Below are 26,031 nucleotides of genomic sequence, written 5' to 3'. Positions count from 1 at the left end.
CCTGATACCTGATCCCTTCAACACCTCGTGATCACACAGGCTGGTGTGCTTCTTCCATGTGGGCTTTGTTGCTTCTGAGCTAGATGGCCGCTTGTTTACCTGTTTTCTGAGTTTTGTAATCTGCTGCCTAGCCATCCTCAGTAGAATGCCCTAAAAGAACTGAATGTCTTTATCACGATGGACTAATCATCCAGGAGAGTTCACTTTACAACCTCAATTCTACTACCATTTTTACACTCGGATGGCTATCCTAGGATAGTGTAAGCCAACAAAAATTGAGTTTTTGCCCGGGACCTGTACCCATCCTTTTGGTATCTTGACAAAGGAAATCTATAAATTTATAAAGATAGTATTTTAAGAAACAATGTCAAGCTGTGAATACATAAATATTTAAAATATTCATAGGACAAGTCACACAAAAATACTTTAGGAAAGAATAGTTTCCTGGCATGCATTTTAATACATCTTTCCTCATGGCTCTTCAAAGCAAAAAAAGAAACAATAGAGAAGAAACTAAGTCCAGGTTGAGATAGAGATCATGGAGAAAGAGTATACCTTCAAGGTTTACTAAGAAAAAAAGATACACATTAATAGAGAAAGATGTTCATCATGGTGAAAATGTTCTTCTACGGAGTATATTTCCCAGAGCTCCTTTCATGTCCTGATTCCTCAGACTGTAGATAAAGGGATTTAGCATGGGAGTAACCAGTGTATACAACACAGCCACAATGACATCCTTGTCATTGGAATCATCGGATGAGGGGAAAAAGTACAATCCGATAATTGCTCCATAGTACAGAGACACCACCGAGAGGTGGGAGCCACAGGTGGACAAGGCTTTGCAGATCCCCTTGGTTGAGGGCACTCTCAGGACGGTGGCCCCAATTCGGCCATACGAAATCAGGATGCATATGAAAGGAAGGGTAATGACCACTCCTACAGTGAGGATGACGAGCTCATTGGTTGTGGTGTCCGAGCTGGACAACTTAAGTAAGGCAGAGAGGTCACAGAAGAAGTGGGGGAGAGTGTTTGCTCCACAGAAAGAGAGACGGGCCAGGAGCAGGGTGTGCAATAGAGCACTGGCAAAGGATTGGGCCCAAGACAGAATTACTAGTAAGAAACAGAGACTCTGGCTCATGATGGTGGTGTAGTGGAGGGGGTGACAAATGGCTACATACCTGTCATAGGCCATGGAGGTAAGAAGTAAGCTGTCGATATCTCCAAATAATAAGAAAAAATACACCTGGGAAATGCATCCCGCATATGAGATGGCTTGACTCTGGGTCTGCATGTTCACCAGCATCTTTGGTGCTGTGACTGATGAGAAAGAGATGTCGGTGAAGGCCAAGTGGCTGAGGAAGAAGTACATGGGGGTGTGCAGGCGAGAGTCCAGCCTGATGAGCAGGATGATAAGCAGGTTCCCCAGCACTGTGGTGAGGTACATGCCCAGGAAGAGAGCGAAGAACACGCCCTGCTGCTCTGGCCGGATGGGGAGCCCCAGGAGGAGGAATTCCGACACGCTGCTCTGGTTCTCCCTCCTCATTCTGTGTTTCTCTTTTGCTTCACAGGGGAGATGGAAAAAATGAAAGAATAAAGAATAATTGTGAATGACTACTACATAATGAAACATGGTTTTGAACCATTTAGTGATTGAATCTTCACCTGAATGTATCATGCATTTTTCCTCCCCTCATTTGGATCAGCAATGGTCCAAAGTTGGGTTATTAGGTTACTATGTGACTATCTATAAATCAATATAACCTCTTTTAAGGAAATCGTGAGGCCTCAAAATGACTTACCACACCAGACCTCATTCAAACTTGAGGAGCCCATGACTACCACAGGGTCTCCAATTGATTGATCTGCTGCTCTCTCTCGACCTGTATTTCTCACACATCGTACATGGCTAATGCCTATTTTCCATGAACTCCAAAAACCCAAACTCACTGCCATTAGGTCTATTTGACTCCTACCCTATCAGGCAGGGTAGAACTGCTTCTGTGGGTTTCCAAGACTGCAAATCTTTAAGGAAGTGGAAAGTCATGTCTTTCTCCCACAGAGCAGCTTGCGATTTTGAACAGCTTGACCTACCAGTTAACAGCCCAGCTCATAACTACTATGCCACTGGTGCTCCTTTATCTCCGTGAGCTGGATCAAAATTAAAGGTCCAGTGGGCTAGTCCAGCTCTTCCAGAATCAGGACTTGACTGCTTGTGAGACACTTCATCTGTCACTTATCTTGAGAAGGTCATTACCATTAGGAACTTGGGTCCATTAAAAGAAAATCTGGTGACCTACCTTGTAATATAGCCATCAATATTTCCTTCAGCAAAATTTCTTCTCACTTTTCCAGTCCACCATGATTCTTCCTAAAGGAATGTTTCTGGGGCATCAAAAAGAAAGACTCATTCATGTCTCTTCCGGGTTCTGAACTCACTTATCTTCTCAGTTCAAGCCAGATCCCTCTTGTGTAAATTTCCAAAAAGCCAGCCTAGACATTGGCTCTTCCAGCCACTCCCTGTAATGGTCCAAGAAGCAGCTCTTTGTCGTTGTTTGTCTAGCCTAACGTACCAAATAGCAATTTATCCTTTTAAACTGATCATATCCAAGTGTTATGCCAGTGACGCACAGCTGATTTTTCCTTACACTTGGAACACTCCTTGTATTCTATGAAGAATCTCATTTCTCTTTGTTTTTTCTTCAAATCAGTTCATTTTAGTCATGTTCACGTGAACATTATTAACAAATGCACATTCATGTTTGCTAGTTCTCATCGTGCTAATCGTATTCAGTATGTCACTACAAAAGTACAAATTTGCTATCCGATTGACATTTAGGACATTTCTAATGTGGCTCTTCCCAGGAATATTATAATGCGCACCCCAAAACCCAAACTCACTGCCATCAAGTCAATGTTGACTCATAATGACACCCTGTGGGGTTCCGAGACTGTAACTATTTACAGGCGTAGAAAGCCCAGTCTTTCTCCTGCAGAGCTGATAGTGGTTTTGAACTGCCAACCATGAGGATTTCAGCCCAGCACATAACCACTACACCACCAGGGCTCCTACAGTGGGTAACATGGAACGTATGTCATTTTGTCCATGGGAAATACATCTGTAGGATAATGTCCTAAAAAGGGAATAGCAGGGTATGAGACCAAAGCCTGTTGCCATTGAGTAGGTTTTAATTGATAAGAGACCCTATAGAATGGAGTAGAACTGCCTCATAGGCTTCCCAAGGCTGTAGTCTTTATAGGCTGTAGGCTTTATAAAAGCGGACTACCTCATCTTTCTCCTGCTGGGTGGCTGGGGGATTTGAGCAGCTGATCTTTTGACCAGCAGCTAAATACTTAAATTGACTCCTAGATTATGAATAAAAGAAATCAAACTAAATAGCAACCCAGAGGACAGCCTAGAACTGCCCTGGGGGTTTCCAAGACAGTAACTGTTTATGGGAGTAGAAAGCCTCATATTTCTCCCAGGTATGTGAATACTCATTGTTAAATTTTAAAAAATTAAGGTGGTGAGAAAATCTCTTTAAAATAAACTATGAAAGATCACAAAACAGGAAGGGTCTAGAAATGTGCAGCCTAGGTGAGTGTAAGAACTTGAAGGAAAAGGGAGCCCGAGTGTTTGAGAAACAGAGAAAATGCAGGAGCAGGCGCATAAGAATCATCGAGGAGGATTCTCTAGATAGTGATTCTGCCATGCTCAGCCCTCGTGATGAAGGGAGTTATGAGTTAGCTGCTACTTGCAAGCTCAGCACTTGGAACCTACCAGCTGCACCTCTGCAGAAAGAAAATGGGTTCTGCTGTCATGAAAATGTAAAGCCTCAGAACCCACAGACGCAGCTCTACACTGTCCTACCGAGTCCGGTTCAATCAGAATAGGCTTGATGGCAGTGAGTGAAGTTGGGGTTTTTTTCATTCTGTCATAATTTCTGTTCTATTTTCAGGTCAGCCAAGCACTAATGAAGATGTTAATCAAGTTAGCAATTAAAATTTTGTAAATATGGTGTTGCCTAGTAGATAGAGAACTGAGAATAAAAATGCAAGCCTACTCCATCAATAGAGGGCTCTTTCCATAGTTCAAACTCTTTCCACAGTTCCTAGTGGTGCCGTGATGAAAGTGCTCAGCTGCTTACCAAAAATCAATGCTTTGAACTCACCGGTTGCTCGGTGGGAACAGATGCGGCAGTCTGCTCAGTGGAGATGTAGTCTTGGAAACCCTGTAAGGCAGTTCCACTCTGTCCTCCAGCGTTCCTGTGAGTTGGAATTAACTTGACAGCAGTGGATTTGGATTATCTTTTGCTTTTTTTCTTAAGCATTGCAATAGCTTAGGTAGAAATTAAGGGCTGTGTGTACCTGAACTATGACAGAGAGGGTGAAGATCATTGAAGAGATTGGGAATAAACATTGGAAGAAAACTCACAAACTCAAGCGGGGATGAAAAGAAAATAGGAGCTTTGGGCTAATGCTATCTTCTGAAAATTTAGTCCATGGTCGGTTCCAGATAACGTAGTCTGCATAGGCACATATCTGTCCTAGTCCTGCTTGAGGAAGAGTAGACCCAGGCGATCAATCACTAGCACACACTGAACTCATGCACACCTAGACTCCCACACACAGAAACTTACATGACTGAATATAAATTCTATTCCTGCTCTAACTTGGGCGCTTAGGTGTAGATACCTTCACCTACAAGGCATGGGATGGTTCTTCCATGCCTTTCAAGAAGCTCCACAATCATAAAGCCGGGAGAGTGTCGGAGGATCAAAGAAACCTTGCAGTAGGGAGACGAGTTGCCTATTCACGACCAAACAAAGTAAATCTACTCAGACGTTCGTGTTCATAGCTCTTGAGGAATAGGGATGGAAGCTAACTTTATAAACCACAGAAAAGACCTCCAGAGGAAAGGCCCCAAAGCTCCAAATTAAGAATATACAATAAATAATTGCTTCATTTGCTCTTGTCCCCCCTTGAGGGAAGACTTTCTTGTTGACAGCATTCACTAGGAGACTTCACACGCCCTTGGAGGAATGATGATAACAGCACAATCATTTCCTAGGAAATTGGTGATTCACATTTTTTTTGGTCTTCTCCATTTACATTGGGGAAAATGCGATTAAAAGGAACCCATAAGAAGCCGAGATGGAGGCTGAGTGTGTTAACCCAGGTGTTTAGTCTCAATCTCTTTCATTTTTGCTTATCACTCATTTTCATATTTGCTATTATGCAGATTGTACAGTATGTCATTTTGTTATTATTTTATATTCCTATGTGGAACATGACTTGAAACATTACTAGCGAAGATCAAAGACTACAGCCATCAGTGTGGATTACACTGCAGTATAAAGTAGAGAAGTATCTTTACAACTGAACCACTAGGCAACATCACGATCAATGGAGAAAAGATGAAGCTGCCAAAGTGTTCCTTTTACTTAGCTCTGCAATCAGCACCAATGGCAGCAATAGTCCCGAAGTCAAATGACGTCTTATACTGGGCCAATCTGCTGCAGGAAGCCTCTCTAAAGTGTGGAAAAGTCAGAGTAAGGTATGCCTGACCAAAGCAATGACATTTTCTATCACTTCATGCGCATGGATTGCTGGACAATGAATCAGAAAGACCAGAGATGCATTTGAATTATGGTGTTGCCAAGAAGATTGAATGGGCTGCTAGAAAAACAAACAAGCGTGGCTAGGGCAAGTATCGCCATAGTGCTCCTTAAAGGAAGGGTGCCGAGACTTCATCTCCCAGACTTTGGACCTAGTCTCAGGAGGGACAAGTCCCTGGAGAAGGACATCCTGCTTGGTAAAACAGATAATCACCCCGGTGAGATGGAGGGCCGGTATCTGCAACAATGGGCTCCCGCAGAGCAGCAAGGGTGAGGATGGCACGGGACTGGGCGATGTTTTCTTCTGCTGTACCTAGGGTCGCTGAGTCAATGGCACCGAGCAACCACAGTGTGGGCCAGGGGTGTTGGATATGCTTATGTCATACACTTATTGACTCTCTTCTCTTGAAAAATGACTGTTCAAGCATTTTGTTACATATCTTATTGTCATATGTCTTATGTAATAGGAGATATTTATATATTCTTTTTGATGCATGTGCTTTACTTTTTAAATTATTGTTGAAAATACACAACAGCCTGTACTCGTGTTTAACAATTTCTGTACGTTTGCTTCAGGATCACTGATTACATTCTTCAAGTTGTGCAACCAGTCTAGCCCTCCTTTCCTGAGTTGTCTCTCCATGTTAACCTTATATAAATTCACTGCCTCTAAGTTTCCTATCTAATCTTTCAGGTGCTACTGTCAATTTGATACCTTCTAGATTTTTAAATAGCACAGTGTTCAAGACAGACATTCTTTACTAGCTGAGGTAAAGGATTGTTTGGTTTTAAGAAAGCATCAGGGAAATTTTTGGTTTAAGGTTTAAAGATTTTCTCAGGATAATTCGTTTCAAAGGTTCATCCAACATCGATGGTTTCAGAAAGTATGTAGTCTGAGAGACACTGAAATTCCATTATGCATTTCCTCTATTTGCTCAAAGTTGTTCAGTTTTTGGTCATCATTTTTAGTAATGATAGCCTGTACCATCCAGTTCTTCTGACAAAAGAGGGAGATGTTCATCAAGGAAATTAGACATATATTTCATTTCTTCCTCCTGTTCCTGACTCTTTTATTTCCTGTGTGGCTACAAGCAAATAGAGATCAATTGCTGTACCTGGAATGGCTACTTGCAACCCGTTAAGACTCCAGGCCCTGCTCAATGAATTGGGTGGTAGAACAGAAACACTAAACACATTATTAGTCCAATTAACTGGAATATCCCATGACACCAGGACCATAAACCTCCAAAGCAAACAAATGAATCCCATGAGATCTCCAACTACTTCTAAGTACTTTCCAGCTATGTATTTGTTTTTCTTTTGTCTTTTTTTGCAAATGTGTCTACTCCACAACTTTTGCCAGTTCAACTTTTTATAGGTATACAACTTATTGACTGCAATTACACTCATCAGTTGTGTAGCTATACCCTAACCAATGCAATTTTATTTTCGCTGTAAACTGAAATTTAGTCTCCATCATCAATAAGAAAGACGTTCCCTCCCTCTTGCCCCTGGTTACCACAAATAACCTTTGATCTTGAAACACTGGCTTTTTCTTGTCTTTTTGCATGAATGAATCCATACAGCATTTGTACTTTTGTAATTGATTTATTTCATTCAACATAATGTCTTCGAGCTCCATCCACGTTGTAGAAGGTATCAAGACTTCATTTCTCTTAATTACTGAGTCCCTCCATGAACAGGTACAGGACAGGTCTACCCTGTCCCATAGGGATGCTGTGTGTTGGAAGGGACTTGAAGGAAGTGAGTACTTCGTTGTTCCATTGTATGTACCATGTTCCATCTGTCCATTCATTCATAGAGGGCCGTTGAAAAAGCTGTATCTACCTTTTGCTCTTGTAAAACAGTACTGCAGCGAACATTGGTGTATACTTCCCATGTATTTTTATACAAGTAATATGTTCATTCTACGTTTCACTTTGTTTACTTGATTTTGCAAACTGAACCTTCCCCTATGAGGTATCTTTGTAAATTGCCTATGGTAAAGCATACAATGACATATACATTATTTGCATAAAAATAGAATATCTGATTGAGTCTCCATTGTTGTTATAGTTGAGCCTATTGGTGCAGCCAGTGTGTCGATACATCTCTTTAAGGGTCTCCTTTGTTGCTGCCCTTCTTTCTAATTTAACAAGAATGACATCCTTCTCCAGGGATTGGTCTCTCCTGATGACGTCAAAGTACATGAGAGAAGTCTTACCATTCTCACTTCTTAGGAGTATTCTGGCTGTAATTCTTCCAAGACAGATTTGTTTGTGTTTTTGGCAATGCATGCTATCACTTAAAACTAGAAAATAACCAGAAAATATTCTAAAGAAATATCTAGCATATTTCCTTATATGACAGCTAAATGACACACTTTTAAACAACTGGATCAAAGGAGAAATCAATAGATGAATCCTAAACTATTTTGAAATGAATGAAAATAGAAGCACATGTCAAACTTTATGAAATACTACTAAGGAAGTATTTAAGGGGGGAAATCTTAGCATAAGTATTAGAATGACGAAATCTTAAAAAGACTAATCAGAGTGTTGGAAAATGTGGTGAACTAGAATTTTCATACACTGCTATTGGGAACGTAAAATGATAAACCACTTCACAAGGAAAATAACAGAAGTGATATACTCCTTTGGACTTAAAGGTGTAATGCTCTCGTGAGTGAAGAAAAAGAGGACTATTGTCCCAAAGTCTTGGATTTTGAAGTTAGTAACTTCAATTCAAATATCTGGTTTTTGAGATTGCCCAATAATAGGCAACTTAATACTACCATATATTGGCCTCTTCCATATTATCTTACCTTTTTAAGATATGTCTTTGTTTTGTAAACGTAGTTCTGCCATAGTGAATGAGTACTATAAAACTTTGTGCTCTGTCTAACTTTTATTGTTTTTCTTAAACAGGTTTCAATATCTCAAGATTATTTTCAATAAAATATGTGGACATCCCATGTATTTTACTCTAAAAAGGTTTTCCATATAGCTCAATAATATTTTAAATTTAATGCCATTGACTAGTTAAGGCCACATGGAGGTTATTTATATTGTCTTTTAAAATTTTGATAATGCTGCCACTAAAGTGGAGCATGGATATATAGATATATAACCCTTGATATATGAGTTGATTTTGAGCTTACACTTAAACATTAAACAATCAGTTCTTATGATGAGACTGCTTGATAATTCACCTCATGAAGAGATCACTGAAGATATGGTGAAGAAATCAGCTGGTGCCTGCCCTATCAGAATTTAAGAACAATCAGTTCTTGTGATGCAGCACTGCTTAGTATTTACCCTCATGAAGGAACCATTGAAGATATAGGTGCTATAGCAAAGTGTGGTGAAGAGTCAAATGGTGCCTGGCTATCAGAAAGAAGAGTATCCAGGATTTTAAAAGCTTGTCTTAAAACAAGTAGCCATCTAAGTGAGGTGACCACTGAGGCAACACAGAAGAAGCCTGTGTGGTCCAAAGGTCATAGATAATAAAATCCAAGATCAGAGGTGGGAATTGTTTTGAAGTTAAATTCCAAGTTCCCTTATTGCAGAAGACTATGAATGACAATGAAAGTCCAAATATACTTGCAGAGTCTCCCATGGGTTAAATCTCATTGACCTCCATCAGATCGCTGACTCGGGAGGAGAGAAGTCCGTCCCTCACACGGAGTGCATTGGAAAGCAAATTAAAGCAGATATAGTTAGTTTAAAATGTAACATCTCATCATGGTTTCTCTTGTGATTCATTTTCAATTTGTTCTAGTTTTAATTAATTTTTGCTTTCTTTTGGATTGAGGTTTTCACGTGTTTTATGTTATTATTGTTGCTGAGTTGGCATGGGTTTTTTGGAGTGATGATTTTCTTTATATGAAATCCAAAATAGCTAATCTATAGAGAGAGTAACTATATACAGAGTGTCTTAGGATTATGACAGGGGAAGTTGGAGAAAAGTGGGCAGCTAATAATAATTAGTGCAAAATAAAGAAATATTCTGTAAATGATTATGGTGATAATTGCACAACCTTTTAATATATTTGAACCGCTGGATTATATGATACATTAACTATAAGTCAATAAAACTGTTAAAAAACATTTTTAAAAGAATTTTAAACTGAAAGAATAGTAATACTGTGATAGTTTTTGAACCATATAACATAAACATTTCAGGATGTTCGTACAAAGAAAAGAAGGCATAAGTCTATACAGAGCTGTGGTAGTTACATAATCTAGTGCCAATTTGAGGTTATTTCGAATGAAGGGGTGGAGTTTAGCCTGTCAATCAGGTCAAAGCTTGATGACCTCATTTGGAGGTGCTATGGAGATAAATAGCTCACTGGAGGTGGGATACTCATACACTCTCTGTGAGACATTCCTGTTGAAAAGACACATGGAGCTATGCTAGAGCCCTGGAGCTGAAGGAACCATGTGAAGACACTTGCCAGTGCTGAGATGCTTCCACTGCCACTGGATCCACAAGACTTTCCACCCACTGGCCTGTGGTCTTCCAGCATTTGGCATCATTGCATGTGTTGCGTGAGTCTGAAGAGGAATTTATAGAATGCTATTGGACATATGGGCTAATATCGGACTTATGGACTTGATCTGGACTAGGCTGGGATGCTTTCTCAATATTCAATTGCTCTTGTATATGAAGCTCTTTCTTATACACATATGAGTGTCTATGAATTTGTTTCTCTAGTCTACTCAACCAACACATTATGGAATCTTGGGAGTGGGTACTACAGACACAAATCATAAAGATAGAGAGTGGATGTTTGCTTGACTTCTGCCTCATGGTAGTGTTTCTTCTTTGGCTAGCCAGAAGTCAGATATGGCCCTATAATTTACTGGGTTGTTTTCTGGAAATAACATGAGAAGTTAAAGTTTTGATTCTTTTCCGTGGTTGTAGTCTTTGGTTATCCCTGTGTGAAATGATGAAGATGAATGTGATTAATGTTTATTTTGGGCTCAGTGGATAAAATTTCCCCTTGGATTTCTCAGAGCTGCTTAGTGAAAATGGCTGACAGAAGGTGAAAATGGCTGACAGAACGCCTGGCTCTGGCTTGATGCTGTCAGAGGCCTAATCCCAGATTTTGTATCAATAGAATAGTTTAGATAAGGATTATACTTGCCTGTTTTAACCATTGAGTTTAGTATCTGATTCAACTTTGTTTATACTGATTTCTTCTGCTTGTTGTTGTCGATAGAATGATTGATAGAAATGACTATTGGGAAGTATGAAAAGAGAGATTTTATAAGATCACTCTCCTTGAGCCATTAAAATTTGATCTTTAAATGGATTTAGGACACACCTGCAATGAAGGCTCTGAAAAGATAAGCCCCACTGGTGTCTTGAGTGTGGAGGACATTTGAAGGTGAAGAGACTTGCCTAGGTGGCTGTTGACATATTGAAGAGGGTGGGTGGGGAAAGAACTCTATGGATTTTTAAATTTTGCTTTTTGTCAGAAGCTGGGAAAAAATCTAGAACCATGAAGAAAATGCCTCTCTAGGACTGAATGTTAAAGGGAGTCTGTGGGCAGGGTGAAAAGCTTGCTAGGTGACCACCTGGATCCACTTGTTGAGTGGAAATTGGAGAAATGCGGCAATAAAGAGATGGGTTGAGTCTGACCACTGACACCCATGGACCTGGTTCACAGGGACTAGAGAAGATGAGAGCAGGTTGACTGGGCTGAAGTACATGACCTAGCACAAGGGGCTTAGGGTTTTTGAAAATTTGTGATGGGGCTCATGGCCGAATGGTGAGGCAGCCAATGAGTACCCTGGTGGGGCTAAATGAGGCAGCCCACATTGAGTAGACCAGAACCCGACCAGATAAAGAGAAGATATTGAAGCCTGTGAACTGGTGCATATTGCTGCTGACTTTAGGGATGGCCTATCCTGATTTGACTTTGCTTGTGGATGCAGGGGAATTTATAGATTGGTATTGGACATATGGGCAAATATCGGATTTGGGGACTTGATCCGGACTATGCTGGGATGTTTTCTCAATATTCAATTGTTCTTGTACATAAAGTTCTTTCCTATACACGTATGAGTGTCTATGAATTTATTTCTCTAGTCCACCCAGACTAGCACAAGAGATTTGTCAAAAACTAGAAGCAAACCAAATGTCTAACTATAAGTAAATGGTTTTAAAAGCTGTGGTATCCTACTTGTATTAGTCTGGGTACTTTAGAGAAACAAATCCACAGCAACTCATATATAAGAGAGTTTTATGTAAAGAAAGTGTGCATCACGAAAACATCCCAACCCAATGCTCCCCAAGCCCACATGTCCAACATTAACCCATTAACCCAACACCAGTCCACAAAGTCCTCCACCTCACAAAACAGAGGCAATGATGCTGACTGCAGGAGGAAAGCTGAGTCAGTGAACGAATAAGCATCTCAGCACTAGCAGGGGTCTCCACACAGCTGCTCCAGCACCCAGGGCTGCATCGGGATAGGTCCATGTGGCTTCTCCTTGGGGCTGTCTTGTATGAAGTCAATCTTGCCAGTTGAAGCAGGGAACTGCTAAGGCAGCTGCACCTTGGTGCAACCATCACAAAGCAAGAGACCCGAGAACTAGAAAGGCGAGGCTCACCACCCCTTTATCCCTCCACCTTTCAATTAGCCCCACATGTGATTATTGGCCAGGTTGGCACAATTAACTAACTCACTACTTTAGGGCAAACATAAAGACAAAGATAGGCAGTGTCTTTTAAGTCAAGGAGTCACTCAATTCAGCCTGTCTAATGCTTATGACTCATCCACTGCTCCCTTATTTGTACATCATAAAGACCACCTCTCCAGTGAAGACGTCACCTCAACAGGGGACCACTCCTTGTTTGGAGGGGAGTAGGAGAGAACCAAATAGTCCATGTCATGTAGCCATGCCCTGCAGCCATCCCTATGGGGTGGACACTCCTACATTGGTGTTTAATACACTCTGGTGGAGATCTATGACCAAGAGGAGGGGTGTGTGTCTAGCCTAAATAAGATGACCTCACCTCTGTTGTGGGGAGAGAGGCTTAACATTACCTTTATGATCCCCCAAGGGTGAGACTCTGCCCAGTACAATAAGGATAAGCCTACATGTTTAATTGAGTTTCTCTTCAGCCCTTGGTGGCCCAGGCTATCTGGCTATCTGGCCTTTAATGCCTGGTGGGGTTGCCAAGTGCAATGTAGCAGAGAAGAAATACAGAGAGCATAATGTAAGTCAAACATGATAGTGAGACATTATGCTCTCTGTATTTCTCTCGGCTACATTGCACTTGGCAACCGCACCAGGAAATAGAGGAAAGAACTCAGAGATAAAGGGCATTTATAGAGGTCTAAACATAAGCATGTACATATGTAAATATATTAATATATAACAATAGGGATATAGGTCTATGTACTTATATTTATAGGTTAGGTATTAAGGCAGCAGATGGACATTGGGCCTCTACCCAAGTCCTCCCTCAACTTCCAGACATGATCATCGAAGACAAAATGGGTCCATAAGTTAATGTGGTGAAGAAAGCTGATGGTGCCTGGCTATTACAAGATACAGCATCTGGGGTCTTAAAGCTTGAAGTTAAACAAGTGGCTATCTAGCAGGGAAGCAACAAAGCCCACATGGAAGAAGCACACCACCCTGTGTGATCATGAGGTGTCAACAGGATCAGGTATTAGACATTAGAAGATCCAAAGCAAATGACCATATTGATGCAAACTAAGAGTGTTGGAGTGGAGACCCAAATCCCATCTGTAGACAATTGGACATCCCCTCACAGAAGGGTCATAAGGAAGGGACAAGCCAGCCATGGTGCAGTATAGCACCGATGAAACACACACCATTCCTCTAGTTCTTTAATGCTTTCTGCCCCCCACCATCATGACCCCAGTTCCATCTTACAAATTTGGCTAGCACAGAGCATGTATACTGGTACAGATAAGAGCTCTAAACACACAGAATTCAGGAAGATTAGCCCCTCAGGACCAATAATGAGAGTAGCAATACCATGAGAGTAGGGGAAAGGTGGGGGGAAAAGGGGGGAACTGATCACAATAATTGATTACAAACCTCCCCGCAGGGTGAAAAACAACAGAAACATGGTTAAAGGGAGACAGCAGATGGTATAAAATATGAAAATAAAAATAATTGATAAATCATTGAGGTTTCACGAGGGTGGGAGGATTGGGGAGGGACAGGGGAAAAAGAGGAGCTGATACCTAAGGGCTCAAGCATAAAGAAAATGTTTTGGAAATGAAGATGGCAACATATGTACAGATGTGCTTGATACAATTATGTATGGATTGTTATAAGAGCTGTAAGAACCCCCAATAAAATGATTTATTAAAATATAAAAATAAATAAAGGAGTCATAATGGCACTGTGAAATAAATGTTGGGTTGCAACCCTAAAGACCAATAAGAGAGGCCGAGCCATCTGTTCCCATAAAGGTTTCTAGCCTCGGACACTCTCTGGTAGCTACGAGTCAGAATCAACTAGATGACAGTGGTAGGTGGATATTGACCAAGGGTGCTGAGCACTTTTTCATGTACTAATTGGCTCTATCTTCTCTTGCAAGATGATTGTTTAAGTCTTTAGTTAAGTCTCTTGTTGCTGAGTTGCTTGCCTTCCTTAGTGAGTTGCAGGAGATTCTTATAAGCAGGTAAATAAATATATATATTGTTATTAAGATTCCAAATCCTAAGAGGAGGCTTGGAAAAACCCCGTTGGGGGAAATGGAATTAAAATATAGTGGAATTTGTTCATGAACTTTTTGAAGCGCCCCCCCCCCCAATACATGTATGGGTTTGTTCCAAATGAAACATGTGTAAGCATGTCTCTGCAATCAGGAGATAGCGGGAAACAAGTTGTCTCAGTAACACCATCCTCTTAGTCTTGTCAGAATGCCTACAAATAAGATCCAGTCAAACGTGCCTTCAAAGGAGACCCGTTGGGCCAGTTACATTCAATGCTGAAAAGTCAGCTGTGAAGGTTATGGTGACCATTCCTGGGGATCTAAAGGGACCACATTAATAGATTTCCTTAAGAGCATGTGGCTCTCAGAGGGGCATATTATGAGGAAGTTTTAAGAAAACAAAAAACTACATTGGTGAGGAAAAAGTCCAGGAAACTTGTACCAAGGTTTGTTGTTGTTGTTGTTGTTGTTGTTTCCCATCACAACAATGTATGTGATCATTCTTTAAGGGGATTGAGGGCTGCCCTAGGAGAATTTCATTGGAAATCCGTGCATCAATCACCTTACAGTCTTGATCTTGTCCCTTCAGATTTCTTTTTGTTCCCAAAATTAAAGGAGCACCTGAAAAGCGCACAATTTTAGTTCCGTGAGCCCTGAGAAAGGGCCAAGCTGCTGCTTTGATGGATATAAATCAAAGAGCACCGAACTGGTAGGGGAGGGTTAGAGCTGGAATCACCACCTCCGGAAGTGTACACACCTAGATGGAGGGTGTGTTGACAAACAACAGCTTCACATCTTGATACCTTTGTTTAATAAAAGCTTCTGCAATTTAGTAGCCATTTTCCCCCTTACCCTCATATATTCGTGACACAGCCATGTATATGAGATGTTCTCCGTGGCTTGCCTACTTATTTTCTTGGAGTTGCCACTTGATAGGCATAGTTTTTTTTTAACTGTAATGAATGATAATTGATTATCTTTTCTCTTATACTGCATGTTCTCACTAAGAACTTAGTTCTTCAACATCACAATAATATGATCGCTTGTTTTCTTTGAGGAGTTATGTTGTTTGGGCTTTGACATTTAAGTTGGTTTGTACTCTTGTGTTCTTTTATACATTGGTCCTCTGCTCAGTAAAAGGTTATAGGTATTAGGCAATGGTGCTAAAAGTAATTTCCAATTTCCCTTTTAATTTCTTCTTGAACCTTGTGTAGTCTGGGTTGACTACAGAAACATATCCAGGAGACTCATATGTGTGTAGGAGAGGATTTTATATCAAAGAGCATTGTATATTGAGAAAACATCCCAACCCAGTCCAGATCAAGTCCATAAATCAGATATTAATCCAGATGGCCGATACCAATCTACAAATTCCTCTTCAGACTCACGCAACACATCCAATGACGCCAAATGCAGGAAGACCATACGCCAGTGGGTGGAAAGTCTTATGGATCCAGTAGCAGTGGAAACATCTCAGTGCTGGCTGGAGTCTCCACATGGCTCCGCCAGCTCCAGGGCTCTGGCTCCAATCAGCACAGCTCCATGTGGCTTGTCAGCAGGAAGAGGAAGCAGAGAGTCTTCTGCCTCCAGGGAGGAATATAGGAGTCCCAGAATCCTCAGGAGAAAGCCATGTCCACACAGAGGCCTCATTGACAGGCTAGACTCCACCCTTCATAAGTTGACAGGAGATTTTGTAAATGCCACAAGCCTGTAAACTAGTTAACATTCTCTTAGATTGTTTCCAGCTATTTAACCAATTTTTCCATAAATCCCCTTGTTATTGATTTGAAACTCAATGTGGTCAGAACACATAGTATAACTGACATACTTTAAATTTTATTGTATTTTTTTGGTGTCTCAAAATAAACTGTCTGGTAAGTTTTAAACAATATATCCTAGGCCTTTATACAAGAGGGTGTTTAACGATATTCTATAAACTTGGGTGAAAGATGGAGCTTTCCACTTCCATTAAGCGTTACTGTCTTGGAAACTCTGCTATTGGATTGCCATGAGGTGGAATGAATTCAATGGAACTGAATTTGTTTGTTTTTGACTTGATAAATATAAATTAAGTTAGTTCATTTGTTATTATTAATTGCCATCCAGTCAATTCCTACATATCTACTATGTAATACAAGTGTACTTGCCTGCTCAGTACATAAGGTTGTTCAAAACTTCTATGTATTTGTTGATTTTCTGTTCACTTACTCTATCAGTTATGAGAAAAGGCTTATGGAATGCTTCAAGTATAATCATAGATTTTTCTTTTTCTTCTCAGTGTTTATTCATATATTTTGAAGTTACTGTTACTAGGTACACAAAAGTTTAGAATTGTTAGTTCCTCTGAATGCCTCAACCCCTGTATCATTAAGAATTATTCTCTTAGTTCTGGATAATACTAATTTTTTTCTTATATTAATATAGCCACTCCTGTGTGCTTCTAATTAGTGTTAGCGTAGCACATTTTCCCCAACCTTTTACATTTAGTTAGTCATAATACAGGTACCCAGTTACTTTTCAAAAGTTGGTTTTACACCACATCACTTTTACAAGCACCTCATTAGTACCTGGTTTTACTAACCGGGAGAAATCTGAAGCTGGTCTTCGCTCTTAGGACAAAAGGCAAACAGTGAAACTAGCATTCGGTTTTGCAGTGAGCACTTTAAAAGGCAGTGCTTCCTTTGAGCATCGAGAGTTGCCTCCCCAACCTCTTTCCCAGGGAACTCAGCATTGTGTCATGAAGCCACCATGGCTTTGAATTGTCTCTGTAAATACTATGTGTTAGTGCTATTTTAGGTTCTATGTATTATTTGGTAGGTAGTTTACTGGGTCTGGGAATACTCAACAAAATCCCCACGGAAATGAGGGGCAATTGCTCCTTCACATTCTTCCACTTCAGGCTCCATACCCTCTCTCTTCTTTTGGCCAACGGGGGCACAGGTCCTTGTTTCAATGTCCTTATCGACTAATATCATCTGCATCCTGTCTGGGTCACTTTTCATTGACTGATTTTTCTCCTCATTCTGCTTTGTATTTTCCTGCCTTCTCCCATCATTGTTATATTTGGCTGGGCGGCAGACATGGTGGATTTTAACTTGGTGTTTACTAGATATTTTTGAGTTCCTGTACAGAGTTTGGTTTGGTCTGAGATGTAGTTATGTTACATGGGAAAAGTTTCATCTCTTCAGAGTGTGTTGTTAGATGGGACCAGAGTTGCACTTAGTCTAGGATCAATTATTCCCTCTTACTGAGCCAAGGTCTTTCTTAGTCCTCTAGCTTCCTGAAATACAAGGTCCTCCACTGTCACAATTGAGTAAAACATGATTCCTGACCATCTGTGGCTATTCTCAATTCATCACAATTTTCCATATTAACCATTGTTTACAATTTTGTGATATTATCTTTCTTAAGCTTAAATGAGCTCACACCCCAAAACCAAACTCACTGACATTGAGTCAGTACTGACTTATAGCAAACATATAGAACAATGTAGAACTGCCCTTGTGAGCTTCCAAGACTGTAACTCTTTATGGAAGTACATAGCCCCTTCTTTCTCTCAAGGGGTGGCCGCTGGTTTTGAACTGCTGACCTTGAGGTTAGCAGCTCAATGCATAACCACTAGGCCACCAGAGCTCTTACAAGCTTACCCTACTGCAGGTTAAATGCATATGGGGTGCTTCAAAATATTCCTAGGAAATTGTCATTGTCTTTTGATTTGATTATCCCATATGCGTTTTGAAACTCCTTGTACTTCATAGGGGATCGGGGCAATCACTCCACCCCTCTGGAGGGTTCATATCTCCTTCACCTCATGTACTAGGGTCCTAGAAAGAACAAAGATTGTAGCAAAAGGAAGTCTGCTCCAAGTCTTTTCCTCTTGGCATAACTAAGCCAGACAACCTCTAGAATACATAACGAATGGGCAAAGTGTATCCTCTGCTGCTCCCACTAAATAAGAAGCCCCAGGAGAAGGCATTTGGACACATCTTGATGATTCTTCTGAGGTAGTTAGTTCATTGTACCAACCTGGCCGATAAACACATGTGGGATTAATTGAAGGGCAGAGAGATAAATGGCTCAGCAAGCCTTGTCTTTTTTGTCTGTGGCTCTTTGATCATCGGACCAGTATGCGGCTGCCTTGCTTGTTCTTTACCTCAATTTGCAAGCTACACTACCTGTGGGACACCTAACCTGTGGATTGTGTTGCTGTAATTTGAGGTTCCTTCAAGACCTGCCTCGTCACACCATTGTAATTTACATCTCTTGAGCTGGGGACTGTCGGACCCTGTCATCTGGCTGACTGTTGGTGACCTACCTTGCTGTTTGCTGCCTATTCCCAGATAGCCTGGATTGCTCTACAGAGGACTACCTGGTGGCCCTCAAGACTTGAAGGACTGCCAGTGTCTCACAACTGTCTCACAGGAGTTTGTTGCACTGAGCCATTTGTACTGCTTTATAATTTAATTAACTGTTTATTTCTTATGTTGTACATCTATCTATCTGTATAAATATATATAAAATTATTAGCATTCTGGTTTTGTTTCTCTAGAGAACACTGTCTAACACATCTTCGTTTTCATACTTTCAGCTATAGATGAAAAGGATGCAAAATACCAGGCGCTGAAAACCAGGAATTGTGATTCACAGGTAGGTAGGTGCTCATTGCAACCTTTATCAGGGGTGAATGAACTGACAGGAAACTGTCACAACATTTTCTAGATATTTTTCTGCCTCAATCTTCAGAGTGTCTCAATCAGATAGATAGAGACATAAGGAGAATTCGAGGACCAATAGATCTTTTTCTGGGAAAGCCACTTACTCTGATCTTATTGGGGATTAGAGTTGAGTTACCACTGGGATATCGAAGCCAATGACAGACAAAGTGACGCTGATTGGAATATATATACATTTGGAATTCATAATGATGACATTGGAACAACAGGCATCAATGGATCTTTTCCTAGTTTTGCAAGAGGGTATAGTCAGCTGCTTAAGCAAGGCTGCTTGTTTTTAGTAAAGTAAAATTCACACCACATAAAATTAACCGTTTAAAGTGTACAACTCAGTGGCATTTATGACTTCCTAACCATTGTTCTGTGGCTGGTTTAGTTCTAGCTCTCACCTGAAAGGAAACCGCAAACCCATTAAGTGGTCTCTGGCCACTTAAACCACGGTGTCTGTGACAATAGACTTAACACAAAGCTCACATTCTGACACAGAACAATCATCCAGAACCCAAAATCATATCCTAGTCCTTCAAAAAAATAGTTAAGATCCCCACTGAAGGATGAAACTCTGAGAAAAAAGGATTTTGGTTCAAGTAATTTACCTTGGTGGAGCCTACAGTGCAACTTAAGGGGTGGGGGGTGAGACAGAGAAGAGAAGGCATGCGTTTAAGAGTATGTTATTCAGGAGGTTACTGCTGTGGGGCGCAATCCTCCAAACATTTCTAGGATTTCGGACAAAACACTCCTTTAATTGGCTTATCAAAATAAAAAGAAACTGAAGTATATATCCACCAATTCCCATGCTCCACTAGCTGCGGACTTTTTCCAGGCATCTGAACTCCTCAACACTTCTAGCTGGGTCCATGCACAAGCCAAGTACATGTGTGTAGACACAGAAACCCCTAAGTTAGAAGTGTGCGTACTCAGAGTGAGAAGGCAAATTCAGAAACAAGGGAGGGTTCTTGGTAGAAAGTGCCAGATTCTGTCTGGTTAATCCCCTGGCCACTTATATTCCTTTCCCCAAAATGAGAAAGTCAATCTGCTATGAGATTGATAGGATATTTGCCAACCTCTTGTGATCAATACTTCAGCTTTGCTTGTGCATGGTTCACCTTCCAGAACAGAAATTAAAGGTATGAGCTCTGTGACTTGCACATACTGTACAAATTGTTAAGTTACTGACATGAGATTATCCCCTCTCCACCCCCAACCCCTCGCACTTTGGCATCTCTTGGGAGAAAAACAAGGCTTTCTACTCCCATAAAGAGTTACAGTCTTGGAAACTTATAGGGGGCACGTCTACCCTGTCCTATAGGTTTTCTATGAGTTGGCATCAACTCAATGGCTGTGAGTTTGGTTTCAGGAGGGGGACAGGGTTGGCATCAATTATTGCTGTCATTCTTGTTCGGTGCCATTAAGTCAGCTCCTGTTCATAAAGATCCTGTGTACAATAGGACAAAACACTTCCTGGTTACTCACCGTCCTCATAGTTGATCCTATTTTGAACCCACTGTTGCAACTATGGTTACTAACAAAGTGAACCATCTCTTAGAATGAATTGCCAAGTGCCCATATCTTTCAAAGCAATTTATTTTTTTATAAGGCCATGATTCCCCTCCCATTGCTACATCAACCCCATGAACATCACAGGATAATCTTAGTAATTGCGATTCTTCACACCACAGTAATCACCACCCCCCCTAACACCAACAATGTTATGCTTTGACCAGCAAGTGATCCCAAACCAAAACTGTATTCAGATGTCTCCGTCAGACCATTTCTGAGTTTGTGGCCATAGGGTGAGATCCGCCAAAGGAGGATACTAAGGAAAGGATTTGAAGATAAGTAGTTTGTCAGGATGCTAATTCCAAGAAGAACCAATCGGAAGGTAAGGATCTGAGATATGGAAGGGTAGGCAGACACAATGTCGTTTGGTCATAGTTACCACTGAATCCATTAAGGTATTGGTAAGTTGTTCGCAATGGCCACAATAGAGGGGTTCAGACCTCTGAGAAATGGTGGCACTACAGCATGCCTTCACGTTGTCCTACCCAACATACAAGATGACTGGAATATCTTGTCCTTGACTAAGATATTTTTATCCTATCTGACCCATCAGAGAGCAGACAGAATCTGCTCCTGGTCTTAGAGGAAGTGAAATAATTCATAGGCTGAGGCAGTAAGAGAGTAAGAAGTCACTAGCGTGAACAAGGATGATGAGTACCACAGGAACAAGAGAAAAGTATCAGTTAGTTTTGTGAAAGAAACCAACCCAGAACATGGTGACTTAACAATCAGTTTGTTTGCTCACAACTCCCGAGGCCATCAGAGCAGTACTAGACTGCGCTGACCTGTCTGTGGCTGGATGTTCTAAAAAGTCTCCTTAATAACTGTGGCCCTTGTGGCCATGATACTGGACATAATGGGAGTCTTTCTTCTGTGGTCTTTTATTTTTTATTGGTCTTACATATCTTTCTTCACCATCACCTGTGGGTTCCCAAAGACACAACACCGTGCAAAGCTCTGTCCAAGACTCTGAACATGTTTGCTAGCATTTCATTGAACAAAGCATGTCACCCCACGAGCCTAAATTCAATGCACACTATGGTGAAAATGTTCTTCTACGGAGTATATTTCCCAGAGCTCCTTTCATGTCCCGATTCCTCAGACTGTAGATAAAGGGATTTAGCATGGGAATAATGATGGTGTATAATGCAGCCACAATGACATCCTTGTCATTGGAATCATCGGATGAGGGGAAAAAGTACAATCCAATAATTGCTCCATAGTACAGAGACACCACCGAGAGGTGGGAGCCACAGGTGGACAAGGCTTTGCAGATCCCCTTGGTTGTGGGCACTCTCAGGATGGTGGCCCCAATCCGGCCATAAGAAATCAGGATGCATATGAAAGGAAGGGTAATGACCACTCCTCCTACAGTGAGGATGACGAGCTCATTGGTCGTGGTGTCCGAGCTGGACAACTTAAGTAAGGCAGAGAGGTCACAGAAGAAGTGGGGGAGAGTGTTTGCTCCACAGAAAGAGAGATGGGCCAGGAGCAGAGTATGCAATAGAGCACTGGCAAAGGATAAAACCCAGGACAGAATTACTAGTAAGAAACAGAGACTCTGGCTCATGATGGTGGTGTAGTGGAGGGGGTGACAAATGGCTACATACCTGTCATAGGCCATGGAAGTGAGAAGGAAACTGTCAATATCACCAAAAAATAGGAAAAAGTACACCTGGGAAATGCACCCCGCATATGAGATGGATTGACTCTGGGTCTGCATGTTCACCAGCATCTTTGGTGCTGTGACTGATGAGAAAGAGATGTCGGTGAAGGCCAAGTGGCTGAGAAAGAAGTACATGGGGGTGTGCAGGCGAGAGTCCAGCCTGATGAGCAGGATGATGAGCAGGTTCCCCAGCACTGTGGTGAGGTACATGCCCAGAAAGAGGGCAAAGAACATGGTCTGCTGCTCTGGCCAGATGGGGAGCCCCAGGAGGAGAAATTCCGACACACTGCTTTGATTATCCTTCTTCATCCTACCCTTCTCTGTTTCTGTAGATAAAAAAGAGCTATGAAAATATGAAAGAATAAGTAATCATCATGACAGTCAAAGCACAAGAACTTGTGCTCATCTTTAACCTACTTAGCATATGAACCTTGAACATTTCACGGTTTTTGCTCCACTATGAGAGCAGGAGCTGTCTGCCCACGGACTCTAATTGGTCCACCTAGAAACCAACAAAAGCTATTTTGGAGGAACCATGAACCATCAGAACCATTCCCCATTTCAGACCAGGCTCAAATTACAATTAAAAAGCAGGGTCTAAGGCTAGATAACTAGCAGAGAGTTAGGGACACTATTAAATTAAAAATATTTTTTAATTGTCTTTTAGTTTATTTCGACTCGTGGTGATCTCATGTGTTACAAAGTAGAACATCAATCCACACAATGTTCAAGGCTGTGACTTTTCAAAAGCAGGTCACTACCCATTCCTAAGAAGTTGCTAGGCAGGTTCTCACTGGCAACCTTTCGGTTAGTAACTGAATTCAGTGGGATACTCTTAAAGTGTCTCAGAAATAGGATTGGCACACGTGGTCAGAAACATCATAAGTACCTAACTAAGACGAGGGCACTAAGGATAGACATAGATGTCAGTAACGTAGAAGGTCTAAAGACATGCCTTACCATATAGCCATCAGTCTTTTCTTAATAAATTTATTTTCTACTCATCAATATTTTCATTCTACCATCACCCTTCCTGTGGAAAATTTGATGGAATTAGGAGCAAAATATCTCATTTCTCTCCCAAGTTTTTACCTTATTTTTTCTCAATTCAAGGCAAAATTATCTCGTTCAAGTCTTCAGAACACTAGACAATCCATTGACTTTTCCAGTCCCATCCTGAAATTATCAAAAAATAAACCTCTTTATAAATATTTTCTAAACTACTTTACTAAGTAAGACTTTATCATTTTCTTTTCATCTTACCCTAGCTTTTATACCAGTGACTCACCCCTGATATTTTCTTACAATATTTGTAACTCTTCTATGCTGCTAGTACTATCATTTCTTTGTCTTTCTTCTTAGGGTCTATTAATCTTAAACCTGGATGTGCGAATCTTTACAAAATAATAAGAACATGATCATCCTAGCTGCTACAAAAGTAACTCATGTAATGTATAAGGACTACTAATCAGTCTCATGGGAGAACGATGAGGTTTTCTGCTCCAGTAAAGAATTACAGTCTTGGAAACTCACCAGGGCAGCTCTATTCCATCCTATAGTGTAGCTTCAGAATTGACTCAGTGGCAGTTGGGGTTTTTTGTTGTTGTTTTTTGTTTGACTCAATTTCTGAATTGTTCTTGGGCAGCTGAGAGGTGCCTCATGGTAGGAGTTATCAGTTATCAATGGAATTAAGTAATATACCTATAAATTATCTATAAATTCCATTATCTATAAATGTTCTCACCTCTACTGACCTAATATCTATAATCCCTAGTGTTCAGGTTCCTATATTTAAAATTCAGTTTGCAAATGGTTTCATGGAATTGCATGAAAAAGACACTGAGCTGATAAATGTTATGATGTTAATAATATTTTCATAATAATAAATTTTTTATTAATTTTATATTTTACCTAAGAAAAATTATACATTCAGTTTTGATAGTCAATAACTCATCCAACTGATTACAGTGCATATGCAAATTAGTTATTTGATGAACATTTCATTGTTTGTATTTCTTCTCTTTCCAAATATATTACAAATAACATTGTGTAATATTAATTTCCAGTGGAAAAATAAATGATAGATCTGTAGAAATTGAATGACAAGATATGAGCATTTACCTTTTTAATGCATATTAAATTTATTACAGGAATCTAAGGCTATGGAGAAGCCTGTTCCAATGGGCTCTTTGAAAATAGTTATAAAAAAAATAATGCCATGTGAATATTCTAGAAATGGTCAACCTATCTAGAATTAATAGCAAGTATAAAACAGAAAGAGGAGCAAGCTTGGAGAATTTAAGGTACAGAAAGGTTACAGGACTTTGGGTAGCAAAAGAAGGTCATGAGGTTGGAGAATTATCTAGGAGTCAGGTTATGTAATGCCTTGTCTGCCATGATAAGTGTAAATTTTTTTTCCCAGAGTAGTAAAACACCCTTGAGAGGTTTTAAGTAAAGAAATGATTGGAAAATTTTTTAAATATTTTGCTGGCTATTGAGTGAACAGATTATAGTATGACAAGAAGGTTAATAGGAAATTATTGCAATAGTTCAGGTACAAAATTCTAAATGTTCACACTTAGACTGTGGCATCTGAGATGAAGACAATTCACATTTGGGATAAAATTTGGAGGAAAAACCAACATGAATCAGAGAGATTGAAGAAAAATGAGAGGGAAATATATGCTTGCTCTATCCTCTCAGAATTTAGATAACTTATCTAATTACACAAAGCTGGTTTGAAGAGAAGTACATCATGCTAGGACTCAGTAGCACAAACCAGATGCACACAATCATATCCCTGATACAGTGTGAAGAATTCATGGTGAATTCCTCCTCTGACAAGACCCCTTAGGTAATAAGCACAAATACCTTCATCTGCAATGAATGGAATGGGTCTTCCAATTTTCTCTTGAAAAACGCTGAGTCCTGTGAAGTAGGTATAGTGTCTAAGCCAAAGGTGCATTGAAACAGCAGGAAGAGTTACCTACCCACAAGCAGACAAAGCAGATATATGCAGACACTTGCGCACAACTCCTGGGCATTTGTTGGAGTTATACCTGACAAAGCATAGAGAGGACCCAGGAGGGATCATTCCCCCACCCCAAGCTTCAAATTAGAAAATAACAGCAAATAATTGCTTCATTTGCCCTTTGTCTCCCTTGGGGAAAAACTGTTTGTTGATAGTAGGTAACAGGAAGATTCACTCTTGGAGGAGTAATGATACTAACCACACACAAAAAAGTCATGGAGGATGCTGCCTTTCTAGCTTATATTATAAACAATCCCATTGCAGGGGAAGTGTGTTACCCTCAGCTCTATTGTTTCTGAGCACCATACTATTTCAATTGCCTCATGTGCATGTGAAAGTTGGACATTAAATAAGGAAGACCAGAGAAAAATCAATGCAGTTGAACTATGGTGTTGGCGAAGAATATTGAACGTTTTCATGGATTGTGAAAAGGGCAAATAGATTTGTCTTAGAGAAGTACAGCCAGGATGCTCCTTAGAGGGAGGGATGACAAGCCTTTGTCTGATATACTTTGGACATGTTGACAGGAGAGGCTAGTAGAGGGGCAGTAAAAAAGAGGAAGGCTATAGAGGAGTTGGATTGACACAGTGACTGCAACAATGGGCTCAAACATAAGAACAGTTGTGAGGACATGAAAAATTCTAAGAACTACATGATAATATCGATAGATGTGGAAAAAGCATTCGACAACATCCAACACTAATTCCTGTTTAAGAC

General features: G+C 40.5%; 1 protein-coding gene across 2 annotated transcripts; it reads right to left on the bottom strand.

Annotated features, from left to right (window-relative positions):
* Positions 1-607: 607 nt before the first annotated feature.
* LOC101643226 (olfactory receptor 50-like) lies at positions 608-22,592 on the bottom strand. Of its 2 annotated transcripts, none has more exons than XM_013007228.2 (2): positions 22,104-22,592; positions 608-1,552 (listed from the first exon to the last, which is right to left on the bottom strand). In XM_013007228.2, exons 1-2 carry the CDS (start codon positions 22,590-22,592, stop codon positions 608-610), a joined length of 1,434 nt encoding a protein of 477 aa, XP_012862682.2. The 2 variants fall into 2 exon arrangements, with proteins under 2 accessions (XP_012862682.2, XP_012862687.1); XM_013007233.3 differs by lacking the exon at positions 608-1,552 and adding an exon at position 18,181 and having other exon boundaries at positions 21,655-22,592.
* Between the last annotated feature and the right edge of the window lie 3,439 nt (positions 22,593-26,031).

The sequence above is a fragment of the Echinops telfairi genome, unplaced genomic scaffold (assembly GCF_000313985.2).
Source record: "Echinops telfairi isolate 266 unplaced genomic scaffold, ASM31398v2 ScPeMD7_7410;HRSCAF=8448, whole genome shotgun sequence".
Lineage (NCBI taxonomy): Eukaryota > Metazoa > Chordata > Mammalia > Afrosoricida > Tenrecidae > Echinops > Echinops telfairi.
This window is presented reverse-complemented; position numbering and strand designations above follow the sequence as displayed.